The following is a 16,930-nucleotide window of genomic DNA, read 5'->3' on the forward strand; positions in this document are numbered from 1 at the left end:
ACATGATACAAGGTGTAGTATCAGAGAGCTAAGCAGAGACGGGTCATCAATACATGATACAAGGTGTAGTATCAGAGAGCTAAGCAGAGACGGGTCATCAATACATGATACAAGGTGTAGTATCAGAGAGCTAAGCAGAGACGGGTCATCAATACATGATACAAGGTGTAGTATCAGAGAGCTAAGCAGAGACGGGTCATCAATACATGATACAAGGTGTAGTATCAGACCGCACAGCAGAGACGAGTCATCAATACATGATACAAGGTGTAGTATCAGAGAGCACAGCAGAGACGAGTCATCAATACATGATAAAAGGTGTAGTATCAGAGACCACAGCAGAGACGGGTCATCAATATGTGATAGAAGGTGTAGTATCAGGGAGCACAGCAGAGACGAGTCATCAATACGTGATACAAGGTGTAGTATCAGGGAGCACAGCAGAGACGGGTCATCAATACGTGATACAAGGTGTAGTATCAGACCACACAGCAGAGACGAGTCATCAATACGTGATACAAGGTGTAGTATCAGAGACCACAGCAGAGACGAGTCATCAATACGTGATAGAAGGTGTAGTATCAGAGAGCACAGCAGAGACGAGTCATCAATACATGATACAAGGTGTAGTATGAGAGAGCACAGCAGAGACGAGTCATCAATATGTGATACAAGGTGTAGTATCAGACCGCACAGCAGAGACGAGTCATCAATACATGATACAAGGTGTAGTATCAGAGAGCACAGCAGAGACGAGTCATCAATACATGATACAAGGTGTAGTATCAGGGAGCACAGCAGAGACGAGTCATCAATACATGATACAAGGTGTAGTATCAGACCGCACAGCAGAGACGGGTCATCAATACGTGATACAAGGTGTAGTATCAGGGAGCACAGCAGAGACGAGTCATCAATACATGATACAAGGTGTAGTATCAGACCGCACAGCAGAGACGAGTCATCAATATGTGATACAAGGTGTAGTATCAGGGAGCACAGCAGAGACGAGTCATCAATACATGATACAAAGTGTAGTATCAGGGAGCACAGCAGAGACGAGTCATCAATACATGATACAAGGTGTAGTATCAGGGAGCACAGCAGAGACGAGTCATCAATACGTGATACAAGGTGTAGTATCAGAGAGCTAAGCAGAGACGGGTCATCAATACGTGATAGAAGGTGTAGTATCAGACCACACAGCAGAGACGAGTCATCAATACATGATACAAGGTGTAGTATCAGACCACACAGCAGAGACGAGTCATCAATACATGATACAAGGTGTAGTATCAGGGAGCACAGCAGAGACGAGTCATCAATACATGATACAAGGTGTAGTATCAGGGAGCACAGCAGAGACGAGTCATCAATACGTGATACAAGGTGTAGTATCAGAGAGCTAAGCAGAGACGGGTCATCAATACGTGATAGAAGGTGTAGTATCAGACCACACAGCAGAGACGAGTCATCAATACATGATACAAGGTGTAGTATCAGACCGCACAGCAGAGACGAGTCATCAATACATGATACAAGGTGTAGTATCAGGGAGCACAGCAGAGACGAGTCATCAATATGTGATACAAGGTGTAGTATCAGGGAGCACAGCAGAGACGAGTCATCAATACATGATACAAGGTGTAGTATCAGGGAGCACAGCAGAGACGAGTCATCAATACGTGATACAAGGTGTAGTATCAGAGAGCTAAGCAGAGACGGGTCATCAATACGTGATAGAAGGTGTAGTATCAGACCACACAGCAGAGACGAGTCATCAATACATGATACAAGGTGTAGTATCAGACCGCACAGCAGAGACGAGTCATCAATACATGATACAAGGTGTAGTATCAGGGAGCACAGCAGAGACGAGACATCAATACATGATACAAGGTGTAGTATCAGGGAGCACAGCAGAGACGAGTCATCAATATGTGATACAAGGTGTAGTATCAGAGTGTAACCCCTCGGCCCTGCTACATGTGACTCTGCGCTGGCAGTCAGTGACTACACTTCCGGGGATAATTGTTAGGACGTCTTCTCTGGCGCTTCCGCCTCATTAATACTCGAGAATTTGGCGCAGTTTTCTGGATATTGGGCCAGATAGAAGGATCCATTACGCTGAGTTCCAGCTCCGGTGGCAGAAATTAATGGCGGTGACTCCCCTGAGGCCGAGTGTGAGAGGACAGAGCACAAAGACAAGGGGGCGGGGCTAGGCCGATACAAAGTGGTAACAAGTGTCCCCCCACTTCTGAATACATGGGATGTGATCTGAGGGTGCAGGTGCTGATGGGTGCGATCCTGGGGTGCATGTGCTGATGGATGTGATCCTGGGGTGCAGGTGCTGATGGGTGTGATCCCGGGGTGTATGTGCTGATGGGTGTGATCCCGGGGTGCAGGTGCTGATGGATGTGATCCCGGGGTGTATGTGCTGATGGATGTGATCCTGGGGTGCATGTGCTGATGGATGTGATCCCGGGGTGCATGTGCTGATGGATGTGATCCTGGGGTGCATGTGCTGATGGATGCGATCCTGGGGTGCATGTGCTGATGGATGTGATCCTGGGGTGCATGTGCTGATGGGTGTGATCCTGGGGTGCATGTGCTGATGGATGTGATCCTGGGGTGCATGTGCTGATGGATGTGATCCTGGGGTGCATGTGCTGATGGATGTGATCCTGGGGTGCATGTGCTGATGGATGTGATCCCGGGGTGCATGTGCTGATGGGTGAGATCCTGGGGTGCAGGTGCTGATGGATGTGATCCTGGGGTGCATGTGCTGATGGATGTGATCCTGGGGTGCATGTGCTGATGGATGTGATCCTGGGGTGCATGTGCTGATGGATGTGATCCTGGGGTGCAGGTGCTGATGGGTGTGATCCCGGGGTGTATGTGCTGATGGATGTGATCCCGGGGTGCATGTGCTGATGGATGCGATCTGAGGGTGCAGGTGCTGATGGGTGCGATCCTGGGGTGCATGTGCTGATGGATGTGATCCTGGGGTGCATGTGCTGATGGGTGTGATCCCGGGGTGCATGTGCTGATGGATGTGATCCCGGGGTGCATGTGCTGATGGGTGTGATCCCGGGGTGCATGTGCTGATGGATGTGATCCTGGGGTGCATGTGCTGATGAATGTGATCCTGGGGTGCATGTGCTGATGGGTGTGATCCTGGGGTGTATGTGCTGATGGATGTGATCCTGGGGTGCATGTGCTGATGGGTGTGATCCTGGGGTGCATGTGCTGATGGATGTGATCCTGGGGTGCATGTGCTGATGGATGTGATCCTGGGGTGCATGTGCTGATGGATGTGATCTGAGGGTGCAGGTGCTGATGGGTGCGATCCCGGGGTGCATGTGCTGATGGATGTGATCTGAGGGTGCAGGTGCTGATGGGTGCGATCCTGGGGTGCATGTGCTGATGGATGAGATCCCGGGGTGCATGTGCTGATGGATGAGATCCTGGGGTGCATGTGCTGATGGATGTGATCCTGGGGTGCATGTGCTGATGGATGTGATCCTGGGGTGCATGTGCTGATGGATGTGATCCTGGGGTGCATGTGCTGATGGATGAGATCCTGGGGTGCATGTGCTGATGGATGCGATCCTGGGGTGCATGTGCTGATGGATGCGATCCTGGGGTGCATGTGCTGATGGGTGTGATCCTGGGGTGCATGTGCTGATGGATGTGATCCCGGGGTGCATGTGCTGATGGATGTGATCCTGGGGTGCAGGTGCTGATGGATGTGATCCTGGGGTGCATGTGCTGATGGATGTGATCCTGGGGTGCATGTGCTGATGGATGAGATCCCGGGGTGCAGGTGCTGATGGATGTGATCCTGGGGTGCATGTGCTGATGGATGTGATCCCGGGGTGCATGTGCTGATGGATGCGATCCTGGGGTGCATGTGCTGATGGATGTGATCCTGGGGTGCAGGTGCTGATGGATGTGATCCCGGGGTGCATGTGCTGATGGATGTGATCCTGGGGTGCATGTGCTGATGGATGTGATCCTGGGGTGCAGGTGCTGATGGGTGTGATCCTGGGGTGCATGTGCTGATGGATGTGATCCCGGGGTGCATGTGCTGATGGATGTGATCCTGGGGTGCATGTGCTGATGGATGCGATCCCGGGGTGCATGTCCACGCTGCTTATACTGGTGATGAGTCTCCTGCATCTAGAGAAGAGACATCATCCACAGGGCAATGGTGTGGACTACAACCCCCAGCCGGCGCTCCTGGATACAATAGGGGTCAGTGCACAGAGATGAAGCATCGGGGAGGGGGAGACATTCGCTGTTTCCTTTGTCCAAATGTCAGGAGGCTGCGAGGTCCCTTCCGGGCGATTGTCAGCGGCTGAGCACAAGCTGCCCCCGGGCACAGCCCATCCAGGGGCGCCAGTGCCACCACCGCAGGACCCGCGACCTACATACAAGGGAAGACGCTGCACACACAACAACTACTACCCCCAACATCCTGATTGCCCAGTACTAACCGCCAACTACTACCCCAACATCCTCATATCAAAGATCTGCCCAGTACTAACCGCCAACTACTACCCCCAACATTCTCATATCAAAGACCTGCCAATAACCAACCTCCAACACTACTACTCCCAACATCCCTTACATGAAAGCTCTGGCCAGTAGTGACTGATATGGAAAGGGACTGTAGAGAGGAGTGTGTTCCCCGTGGCGGCCGTGGTACCTGTGGTGGTCTCCGGGGAGGTGCATATGGCGGTATTATATCTGGTACCAGCAGCTGCCGCCCCCTCCTCGGCCGCTCTGCCCGCGCCGCCGTTATTGGTGCCAATTAATCAGCGCTATTGTTGTGTCCTGATTAACAAAGTATCAGCCGGGAAATGAGAACAATCAGCGCTCCGAGGGGTTAACAGCCCCCCCGCTGCCACAAGTCGCCCCCAGAAGCCGGCGGCAGCTGCCAGACGTCCGCGCCATGGAAGATGGGGGCCCCTCTGCTCAGCGCCAGGGGGTCACAGCGCAGGACAGAGCCCCACAAACTGCTACCCCCACAGGAGGGACCCCCATGCAAGCAGAGCCGTGTATTACCTGTAGGGACCCCCATAGACCCCCCTGTATCTGGAGCTGTGTATTACCTGTAGGGACCCCCATAGACCCCCCTGTATCTGGAGCTGTGTATTACCTGTAGAGACCCCCATAGACCCCCCTGTATCTGGAGCTGTGTATTACCTGTAGGGACCCCCATAGACCCCCCTGTATCTGGAGCTGTGTATTACCTGTAGAGACCCCCATAGACCCCCCTGTATCTGGAGCTGTGTATTACCTGTTGGGACCCCCATAGACCCCCCTGTATCTGGAGCTGTGTATTACCTGTAGGGACCCCCATAGACCCCCCTGTATCTGGAGCTGTGTATTACCTGTAGGGACCCCCATAGACCCCCTGTATCTGGAGCTGTGTATTACCTGTAGGGACCCCCATAGACCCCCCTGTATCTGGAGCCGTGTCTTACCTGTAGAGACCCCCATAGACCCCCTGTATCTGGAGCTGTGTATTACCTGTAGGGACCCCCATAGACCCCCTGTATCTGGAGCTGTGTATTACCTGTAGGGACCCCCATAGACCCCCCTGTATCTGGAGCTGTGTATTACCTGTAGGGACCCCCATAGACCCCCTGTATCTGGAGCTGTGTATTACCTGTAGGGACCCCCATAGACCCCCCTGTATCTGGAGCTGTGTATTACCTGTAGGGACCCCCCATAGACCCCCCTGTATCTGGAGCTGTGTATTACCTGTAGAGACCCCCATAGACCCCCTGTATCTGGAGCTGTGTATTACCTGTAGAGACCCCCATAGACCCCCCAGTATCTGGAGCTGTGTATTACCTGTAGAGACCCCCATAGACCCCCCAGTATCTGGAGCTGTGTATTACCTGTAGAGACCCCCATAGACCCCCCTGTATCTGGAGCTGTGTATTACCTGTAGAGACCCCCATAGACCCCCCTGTATCTGGAGCTGTGTATTACCTGTAGGGACCCCCATAGACCCCCTGTATCTGGAGCTGTGTATTACCTGTAGAGACCCCCATAGACCCCCTGTATCTGGAGCTGTGTATTACCTGTAGGGACCCCCCATAGACCCCCTGTATCTGGAGCTGTGTATTACCTGTAGGGACCCCCATAGACCCCCTGTATCTGGAGCTGTGTATTACCTGTAGGGACCCCCATAGACCCCCTGTATCTGGAGCTGTGTATTACCTGTAGGGACCCCCATAGACCCCCCTGTATCTGGAGCTGTGTATTACCTGTAGGGACCCCCATAGACCCCCCTGTATCTGGAGCCGTGTATTACCTGTAGGGACCCCCATAGACCCCCCTGTATCTGGAGCTGTGTATTACCTGTAGAGACCCCCATAGACCCCCCTGTATCTGGAGCTGTGTATTACCTGTAGAGACCCCCATAGACCCCCCTGTATCTGGAGCTGTGTATTACCTGTAGAGACCCCCATAGACCCCCCTGTATCTGGAGCTGTGTATTACCTGTAGGGACCCCCATAGACCCCCCTGTATCTGGAGCTGTGTATTACCTGTAGAGACCCCCATAGACCCCCCTGTATCTGGAGCTGTGTATTACCTGTAGGGACCCCCATAGACCCCCCTGTATCTGGAGCCGTGTATTACCTGTAGAGACCCCCATAGACCCCCTGTATCTGGAGCTGTGTATTACCTGTAGAGACCCCCATAGACCCCCCTGTATCTGGAGCTGTGTATTACCTGTAGAGACCCCCATAGACCCCCCTGTATCTGGAGCTGTGTATTACCTGTAGGGACCCCCATAGACCCCCTGTATCTGGAGCTGTGTATTACCTGTAGGGACCCCCATAGACCCCCCTGTATCTGGAGCTGTGTATTACCTGTAGAGACCCCCATAGACCCCCTGTATCTGGAGCCGTGTATTACCTGTAGAGACCCCCATAGACCCCCTGTATCTGGAGCTGTGTATTACCTGTAGGGACCCCCATAGACCCCCTGTATCTGGAGCTGTGTATTACCTGTAGAGACCCCCATAGACCCCCCTGTATCTGGAGCTGTGTATTACCTGTAGGGACCCCCATAGACCCCCTGTATCTGGAGCTGTGTATTACCTGTAGAGACCCCCATAGACCCCCCTGTATCTGGAGCTGTGTATTACCTGTAGAGACCCCCATAGACCCCCTGTATCTGGAGCTGTGTATTACCTGTAGGGACCCCCATAGACCCCCCTGTATCTGGAGCCGTGTCTTACCTGTAGAGACCCCCATAGACCCCCTGTATCTGGAGCTGTGTATTACCTATAGGGACCCCCATAGACCCCCTGTATCTGGAGCTGTGTATTACCTGTAGGGACCCCCATAGACCCCCTGTATCTGGAGCTGTGTATTACCTGTAGAGACCCCCATAGACCCCCTGTATCTGGAGCTGTGTATTACCTGTAGGGACCCCCATAGACCCCCCTGTATCTGGAGCTGTGTATTACCTGTAGAGACCCCCATAGACCCCCTGTATCTGGAGCTGTGTATTACCTGTAGGGACCCCCATAGACCCCCCTGTATCTGGAGCTGTGTATTACCTGTAGAGACCCCCATAGACCCCCTGTATCTGGAGCTGTGTATTACCTGTAGGGACCCCCATAGACCCCCTGTATCTGGAGCTGTGTATTACCTGTAGAGACCCCCATAGACCCCCCTGTATCTGGAGCTGTGTATTACCTGTAGAGACCCCCATAGACCCCCCTGTATCTGGAGCTGTGTATTACCTGTAGAGACCCCCATAGACCCCCTGTATCTGGAGCTGTGTATTACCTGTAGAGACCCCCATAGACCCCCCTGTATCTGGAGCTGTGTATTACCTGTAGGGACCCCCATAGACCCCCCTGTATCTGGAGCTGTGTATTACCTGTAGAGACCCCCATAGACCCCCTGTATCTGGAGCTGTGTATTACCTGTAGAGACCCCCATAGACCCCCTGTATCTGGAGCTGTGTATTACCTGTAGAGACCCCCATAGACCCCCCTGTATCTGGAGCTGTGTATTACCTGTAGAGACCCCCATAGACCCCCCTGTATCTGGAGCTGTGTATTACCTGTAGGGACCCCCATAGACCCCCCTGTATCTGGAGCTGTGTATTACCTGTAGGGACCCCCATAGACCCCCCTGTATCTGGAGCTGTGTATTACCTGTAGAGACCCCCATAGACCCCCCTGTATCTGGAGCTGTGTATTACCTGTAGGGACCCCCATAGACCCCCTGTATCTGGAGCTGTGTATTACCTGTAGAGACCCCCATAGACCCCCCTGTATCTGGAGCTGTGTATTACCTGTAGAGACCCCCATAGACCCCCTGTATCTGGAGCTGTGTATTACCTGTAGAGACCCCATAGACCCCCCTGTATCTGGAGCTGTGTATTACCTGTAGGGACCCCCATAGACCCCCTGTATCTGGAGTTGTGTATTACCTGTAGAGACCCCCATAGACCCCCTGTATCTGGAGCTGTGTATTACCTGTAGAGACCCCCATAGACCCCCTGTATCTGGAGCTGTGTATTACCTGTAGGGACCCCCATAGACCCCCCTGTATCTGGAGCTGTGTATTACCTGTAGGGACCCCCATAGACCCCCTGTATCTGGAGCTGTGTATTACCTGTAGGGACCCCCATAGACCCCCTGTATCTGGAGCTGTGTATTACCTGTAGGGACCCCCATAGACCCCCCTGTATCTGGAGCTGTGTATTACCTGTAGTGACCCCCATAGACCCCCTGTATCTGGAGCTGTGTATTACCTGTAGAGACCCCCATAGACCCCCCTGTATCTGGAGCTGTGTATTACCTGTAGAGACCCCCATAGACCCCCCTGTATCTGGAGCTGTGTATTACCTGTAGGGACCCCCATAGACCCCCCTGTATCTGGAGCTGTGTATTACCTGTAGGGACCCCCATAGACCCCCTGTATCTGGAGCTGTGTATTACCTGTAGGGACCCCCATAGACCCCCCTGTATCTGGAGCTGTGTATTACCTGTAGGGACCCCCATAGACCCCCTGTATCTGGAGCTGTGTATTACCTGTAGGGACCCCCATAGACCCCCTGTATCTGGAGCTGTGTATTACCTGTAGGGACCCCCATAGACCCCCCTGTATCTGGAGCTGTGTATTACCTGTAGGGACCCCCATAGACCCCCTGTATCTGGAGCTGTGTATTACCTGTAGGGACCCCCATAGACCCCCCTGTATCTGGAGCTGTGTATTACCTGTAGGGACCCCCATAGACTCCCTGTATCTGGAGCTGTGTATTACCTGTAGGGACCCCCATAGACCCCCTGTATCTGGAGCTGTGTATTACCTGTAGGGACCCCCATAGACCCCCCTGTATCTGGAGCTGTGTATTACCTGTAGGGACCCCCATAGACCCCCCTGTATCTGGAGCTGTGTATTACCTGTAGAGACCCCCATAGACCCCCCTGTATCTGGAGCTGTGTATTACCTGTAGGGACCCCCATAGACCCCCCTGTATCTGGAGCTGTGTATTACCTGTAGGGACCCCCATAGACCCCCCTGTATCTGGAGCTGTGTATTACCTGTAGGGACCCCATAGACCCCCTGTATCTGGAGCTGTGTATTACCTGTAGGGACCCCCATAGACCCCCCTGTATCTGGAGCTGTGTATTACCTGTAGGGACCCCCATAGACCCCCCTGTATCTGGAGCTGTGTATTACCTGTAGGGACCCCCATAGACCCCCCTGTATCTGGAGCTGTGTATTACCTGTAGGGACCCCCATAGACCCCCCTGTATCTGGAGCTGTGTATTACCTGTAGAGACCCCCATAGACCCCCCTGTATCTGGAGCTGTGTATTACCTGTAGGGACCCCCATAGACCCCCTGTATCTGGAGCTGTGCCTCACCTGTAGCTGTAGGGGTCCGAGGCCGGGGGAGGCGGCGGCGGCAGCGGCGGCCATGGTGGTGGGGATCAGCTGCACAGGGTAAGGGTCACCTGAGGAAGAGGATAACAGAGGGTCAGCACCTTCTACCTCTGCTGCACCTGCACCCTCAGCCGCCTCTACAGGGATATCACATGTTATTACAGTACTGGAGCGTTATAGGAGGAGCGGGGGGATATCACATGTTATTACAGTACTGGAGCGTTATAGGAGGAGCGGGGGATATCACATGTTATTACAGTACTGGAGCGTTATAGGAGGAGCGGGGGGGGATATCACATGTTATTACAGTACTGGAGCGTTATAGGAGGAGCGGGGGGATATCACATGTTATTACAGTACTGGAGCGTTATAGGAGGAGCGGGGGGGGGGGGATATCACATGTTATTACAGTACTGGAGCGTTATAGGAGGAGCGGGGGGATATCACATGTTATTACAGTACTGGAGCGTTATAGGAGGAGCGGGGGGGATATCACATGTTATTACAGTACTGGAGCGTTATAGGAGGAGCGGGGGGGGATATCACATGTTATTACAGTACTGGAGCGTTATAGGAGGAGGGGGGGATATCACATGTTATTACAGTACTGGAGCGTTATAGGAGGAGCGGGGGATATCACATGTTATTACAGTACTGGAGCGTTATAGGAGGAGAGGGGGGGATATCACATGTTATTACAGTACTGGAGCGTTATAGGAGGAGCGGGGGATATCACATGTTATTACAGTACTGGAGCGTTATAGGAGGAGCGGGGGATATCACATGTTATTACAGTACTGGAGCGTTATAGGAGGAGCGGGGGGGATATCACATGTTATTACAGTACTGGAGCGTTATAGGAGGAGCGGGGGGGATATCACATGTTATTACAGTACTGGAGCGTTATAGGAGGAGCGGGGGATATCACATGTTATTACAGTACTGGAGCGTTATAGGAGGAGCGGGGGATATCACATGTTATTACAGTACTGGAGCGTTATAGGAGGAGCGGGGGGGGATATCACATGTTATTACAGTACTGGAGCGTTATAGGAGGAGCGGGGGGGATATCACATGTTATTACAGTACTGGAGCGTTATAGGAGGAGCGGGGGGGATATCACATGTTATTACAGTACTGGAGCGTTATAGGAGGAGCGGGGGGGATATCACATGTTATTACAGTACTGGAGCGTTATAGGAGGAGCGGGGGGATATCACATGTTATTACAGTACTGGAGCGTTATAGGAGGAGCGGGGGATATCACATGTTATTACAGTACTGGAGCGTTATAGGAGGAGCGGGGGGGGGATATCACATGTTATTACAGTACTGGAGCGTTATAGGAGGAGCGGGGGGATATCACATGTTATTACAGTACTGGAGCGTTATAGGAGGAGCGGGGGAGGATATCACATGTTATTACAGTACTGGAGCGTTATAGGAGGAGCGGGGGGGATATCACATGTTATTACAGTACTGGAGCGTTATAGGAGGAGCGGGGGATATCACATGTTATTACAGTACTGGAGCGTTATAGGAGGAGCGGGGGGGATATCACATGTTATTACAGTACTGGAGCGTTATAGGAGGAGCGGGGGGGATATCACATGTTATTACAGTACTGGAGCGTTATAGGAGGAGCGGGGGGGATATCACATGTTATTACAGTACTGGAGCGTTATAGGAGGAGCGGGGGGGATATCACATGTTATTACAGTACTGGAGCGTTATAGGAGGAGCGGGGGATATCACATGTTATTACAGTACTGGAGCGTTATAGGAGGAGCGGGGGGGGGGGGGAATATCACATGTTATTACAGTACTGGAGCGTTATCTGTACTTACTACATCCGGCCTTGTAGCTGAATCCCGGGGGGATGAGGAATCCTTGCTGGGCTAACGTCCTCTGGTCTGGGGGGAACACGGGGATCATCAGGGGAGGAAGCTGCCCCTGCACCTGCAGGACACAAGCAGAAGGGGACATCAGCGGGTGTGTGACCTGTGTGTAACCTGTGTATAACCTGCGTGTATCCTGTGTGTGACCTGTGTGTAACCTGTGTGTAACCTGTGTGTATCCTGTGTGTATCCTGTGTGTAACCTGTGTGTATCCTGTGTGTAACCTGTGTGTAACCTGTGTGTATCCTGTGTGTAACCTGTGTGTAACCTGTGTGTATCCTGTGTGTAACCTGTGTGTATCCTGTGTGTAACCTGTGTGTGACCTGTGTGTAACCTGTGTGTATCCTGTGTGTATCCTGTGTGTAACCTGTGTGTATCCTGTGTGTATCCTGTGTGTAACCTGTGTGTAACCTGTGTGTAACCTGTGTGTGACCTGTGTGTGACCCGTGTGTAACCCGTGTGTATCCTGTGTGTGACCTGTGTGTAACCTGTGTGTAACCTGTGTGTGACCTGTGTGTGACCCGTGTGTAACCTGTGTGTATCCTGTGTGTAACCTGCGTGTAACCTGCGTGTAACCTGTGTGTATCCTGTGTGTAACCTGCGTGTAACCTGCGTGTGACCTGTGTGTAACCTGTGTGTGACCTGTGTGTAACCTGTGTGTAATCTGTGTGTGACCTGTGTGTAACCTGTGTGTGACCTGTGTGTAACCTGTGTGTAATCTGTGTGTGACCTGTGTGTAACCTGTGTGTAACCTGTGTGTAATCTGTGTGTGACCTGTGTGTAACCTGTGTGTAACCTGCGTGTGACCTGCGTGTAACCTGCGTGTAACCTGCGTGTAACCTGCGTGTAACCTGCGTGTAACCTGCGTGTAACCTGTGTGTAACCTGTGTGTGACCTGTGTGTGACCTGTGTGTAATCTGCGTGTAACCTGTGTATCCTGTGTGTAACCTGCGTGTAACCTGCGTGTAACCTGCGTGTGACCTGTGTGTGACCTGTGTGTGACCTGTGTGTGACCCGTGTGTAACCCGTGTGTATCCTGTGTGTGACCTGTGTGTAACCTGTGTGTGACCTGTGTGTGACCCGTGTGTAAGCTGTGTGTAACCTGTGTGTAATCTGCGTGTAACCTGTGTATCCTGTGTGTAACCTGCGTGTAACCTGCGTGTAATCTGCGTGTAACCTGTGTGTATCCTGTGTGTAACCTGTGCCTTATGTGTGTGTGACCTGTGTGTGACCTGTGTGTGACCTGTGTGTCCCCCCCATGTCCTTGGGGTGTATTTTTGCCTCTTCTTGCTCCTGCGCTGAGTACTCTGTGTGGCTATGAAGCAGCTAATCCCCTGTTGAGCGGCGGGACATGCACACCCGGCTCCCCATAGCCGGCCCATGCTGGAGGATTGTGGGTCAGCGTGATCCCTAGCGCTCAGCTCCTTCCAGTCTTGCAGGAGGTTTCTATGACAATAAGAGATTGGGCGCGGTGCCAGGGGGTCCGGGGGTCCGGGTATAACGGCATCTATCACTTGGCCACCCGGAGGAGGAGGGAGCAGGACAGCGCCCGCCAGAGGAGGAGGGAGCAGGACAGCGCCCGCCAGAGGAGGAGGGAGCAGGACAGCGCCCGCCAGAGGAGGAGGGAGCAGGACAGCGCCCGCCAGAGGAGGAGGGAGCAGGACAGCGCCCGCCAGAGGAGGAGGGAGCAGGACAGCGCCCGCCAGAGGAGGAGGGAGCAGGACAGCGCCCGCCAGAGGAGGAGGGAGCAGGACAGCGCCCCCCAGAGGAGGAGGGAGCAGGACAGCGCCCCCCAGAGGAGGAGGGAGCAGGACAGCGCCCCCCAGAGGAGGAGGGAGCAGGACAGCGCCCCCCAGAGGAGGAGGGAGCAGGACAGCGCCCCCCAGAGGAGGAGGGAGCAGGACAGCGCCCCCCAGAGGAGGAGGGAGCAGGACAGCGCCCCCCAGAGGAGGAGGGAGCAGGACAGCGCCCCCCAGAGGAGGAGGGAGCAGGACAGCGCCCCCCAGAGGAGGAGGGAGCAGGACAGCGCCCCCCAGAGGAGGAGGGAGCAGGACAGCGCCACCAGCAGGAGAGAGGAGGGAGCAGGACAGCACCACCAGCAGGAGAGAGGAGGGAGCAGGACAGCACCACCAGCAGGAGGAGTGAGACCACCTCTCGGGTCCTGGTGGGCGGGGGCTGTGATACCTCTCGGGTCCTGGTGGGCGGGGGCTGTGATACCTCTCGGGTCCTGGTGGGCGGGGGCTGTGATACCTCTCGGGTCCTAGTGGGCGGGGGGCTGATAGCTCTGGGGTCCTGGTGGGCGGGGGGGCTGATAGCTCTGGGGTCCTGGTGGGCGGGGGGGCTGATAGCTCTGGGGTCCTGGTGGGCGGGGGGCTGTGATATCGCTCGGGTCCTGGTGGGTGGGGGGCTGTGATACCTCTCGGGTCCTGGTGGGCGGGGGCTGTGATACCTCTCGGGTCCTGGTGGGCGGGGGCTGTGATACCTCTCGGGTCCTGGTGGGCGGGGGCTGTGATACCTCTCGGGTCCTGGTGGGCGGGGGCTGTGATACCTCTCGGGTCCTGGTGGGCGGGGGCTGTGATACCTCTCGGGTCCTGGTGGGCGGGGGCTGTGATACCTCTCGGGTCCTGGTGGGCGGGGGCTGTGATACCTCTCGGGTCCTGGTGGGCGGGGGCTGTGATACCTCTCGGGTCCTGGTGGGCGGGGGCTGTGATACCTCTCGGGTCCTGGTGGGCGGGGGCTGTGATACCTCTCGGGTCCTAGTGGGCGGGGGGCTGATAGCTCTGGGGTCCTAGTGGGCGGGGGGCTGTGATACCTCTCGGGTCCTAGTGGGCGGGGGGCTGTGATACCTCTCGGGTCCTGGTGGGCGGGGGGCTGTGATACCTCTCGGGTCCTGGTGGGCGGGGGGCTGATAGCTCTGGGGTCCTAGTGGGCGGGGGGCTGATAGCTCTGGGGTCCTGGTGGGCGGGGGGCTGTGATACCTCTCGGGTCCTGGTGGGCGGGGGGCTGTGATACCTCTCGGGTCCTGGTGGGCGGGGGGCTGATAGCTCTGGGGTCCTGGTGGGCGGGGGCTGTGATACCTCTCGGGTCCTGGTGGGCGGGGGCTGTGATACCTCTCGGGTCCTGGTGGGCGGGGGCTGTGATACCTCTCGGGTCCTGGTGGGCGGGGGCTGTGATACCTCTCGGGTCCTAGTGGGCGGGGGCTGTGATACCTCTCGGGTCCTAGTGGGCGGGGGGCTGATAGCTCTGGGGTCCTAGTGGGCGGGGGGCTGTGATACCTCTCGGGTCCTGGTGGGCGGGGGGCTGTGATACCTCTCGGGTCCTGGTGGGCGGGGGGCTGTGGTACCTCTCGGGTCCTGGTGGGCGCGGGGCTGTGGTACCTCTCGGGTCCTGGTGGGCGGGGGCTGTGATACCTCTCGGGTCCTGGTGGGTTGGGGGGCTGTGATACTCTCTTTCTGTACATATTCTGGGAGCCTCCTGTTACATTGTATCTTCCTCCTTGTGTCAGATGAATAGTCACATGACGGCAGGCGGGAGGTCACATGACCCGGCGCGTCCTCCTCGCCCCGCGGGCGCTTCGCCTCTTGTTTAAGATTCATCATGAGCCAGAAATCTTGTAAAGAAAACAAGATGCGGCGATATTAAAACTTTTAATGACTAGAAGAAGAGAAGAGAAGGTGGAAGTTTGGCGCCAGCTGGCTCGGCGCACAATCCAGGCGGCACAGCTTGAACTTAAAGCTATCGGAACGTGATGAGAAAGTGCCAATAATTAGCATATGTAGCGAGAACAGGTTTGTTGGCACCGACAAGTGAAAAACTCCAAGGTAAAGTTATTATTAGGGAGTAATTAGCTGTGTGAAGTAAATGAGGGGAACAATGGCTGCCAGCGCTCACAATATGTCCAACATCTGACTGCGCGCACGATAACATCGGATCCCCCCACAAGCTGCTAATAACCATATGTTACCGCAATTACTGCCGAGCACGCTGACCCCTCGCTGCCGAGAGCCCGGACCCCAATGTCACCCGCTCCGGGGATAGTGCACAGCTACAGGGAGAGCCCGGACCCCAATGTCACCCGCTCCGGGGATAGTGCGCAGCTACAGGCAGAGCCCGGACCCCAATGTCACCCGCTCCGGGGATAGTGCGCAGCTACAGGGAGAGCCCGGACCCCAATGTCACCTGCTCCGGGGATAGTGCGCAGCTACAGGGAGGAGGGACCCCAATGTCACACGCTCCGGGGATAGTGCACAGCTACAGGGAGAGCCCGGACCCCAATGTCACCCGCTCCGGGGATAGTGCGCAGCTACAGGGAGGAGGGACCCCAATGTCACCCGCTCCGGGGATAGTGCACAGCTACAGGGAGAGCCCGGACCCCAATGTCACCTGCTCCGGGGAGCGTGCGCAGCTACAGGGAGGAGGGACCCCAATGTCACCCGCTCCGGGGATAGTGCACAGCTACAGGGAGAGCCCGGACCCCAATGTCACCTGCTCCGGGGAGCGTGCGCAGCTACAGGGAGGAGGGACCCCAAAGTCACCCGCTCCGGGGATAGTGCGCAGCTACAGGGAGGAGGGACCCCAATGTCACCCGCTCCGGGGATAGTGCGCAGCTACAGGGAGGAGGGACCCCAATGTCACCCGCTCCGGGGATAGTGCGCAGCTACAGGGAGGGCCCGGACCCCAATGTCACCCGCTCCGGGGAGAGTGCGCAGCTACAGGGAGGAGGGACCCCAATGTCACCCGCTCCGGGGATAGTGCGCAGCTACAGGGAGAGCCCGGACCCCAATGTCACCCGCTCCGGGGAGAGTGCGCAGCTACAGGGAGGAGGGACCCCAATGTCACCCGCTCCGGGGATAGTGCGCAGCTACAGGGAGAGCCCGGAACCCAATGTCACCCGCTCCGGGGATAGTGCGCAGCTACAGGGAGGGCCCGGACCCCAATGTCACCCGCTCCGGGGATAGTGCACAGCTACAGGGAGAGCCCGGACCACAATGTCACCCGCTCCGGGGATAGTGCGCAGCTACAGGGAGAGCCCGGACACCAATGTCACCCGCTCCGGGGATAGTGCGCAGCTACAGGGTGAGCCCGGACCCCAATGTCAC

At 55.4% G+C, this 16,930-nt stretch overlaps 1 protein-coding gene across 1 annotated transcript in view; it reads right to left on the bottom strand.

Moving 5' to 3' along the window:
• The window catches only part of SOX5 (SRY-box transcription factor 5), a 188,132-nt gene that overhangs the window by 6,896 nt on the left and 164,306 nt on the right, over positions 1–16,930 (bottom strand). Inside the window, exons 8-9 of the mRNA XM_072144730.1 lie at positions 11,781–11,892; positions 9,870–10,004 (exon numbers count right to left, since the gene is read on the bottom strand). Of these exons, the coding sequence (XP_072000831.1) occupies positions 9,870–10,004; positions 11,781–11,892 (247 nt within the window). The remainder of the gene's footprint in view (positions 1–9,869; positions 10,005–11,780; positions 11,893–16,930) is intronic.

This window comes from Engystomops pustulosus, chromosome 4 (assembly GCF_040894005.1).
Source record: "Engystomops pustulosus chromosome 4, aEngPut4.maternal, whole genome shotgun sequence".
NCBI classification, from domain to species: Eukaryota; Metazoa; Chordata; class Amphibia; order Anura; family Leptodactylidae; genus Engystomops; species Engystomops pustulosus.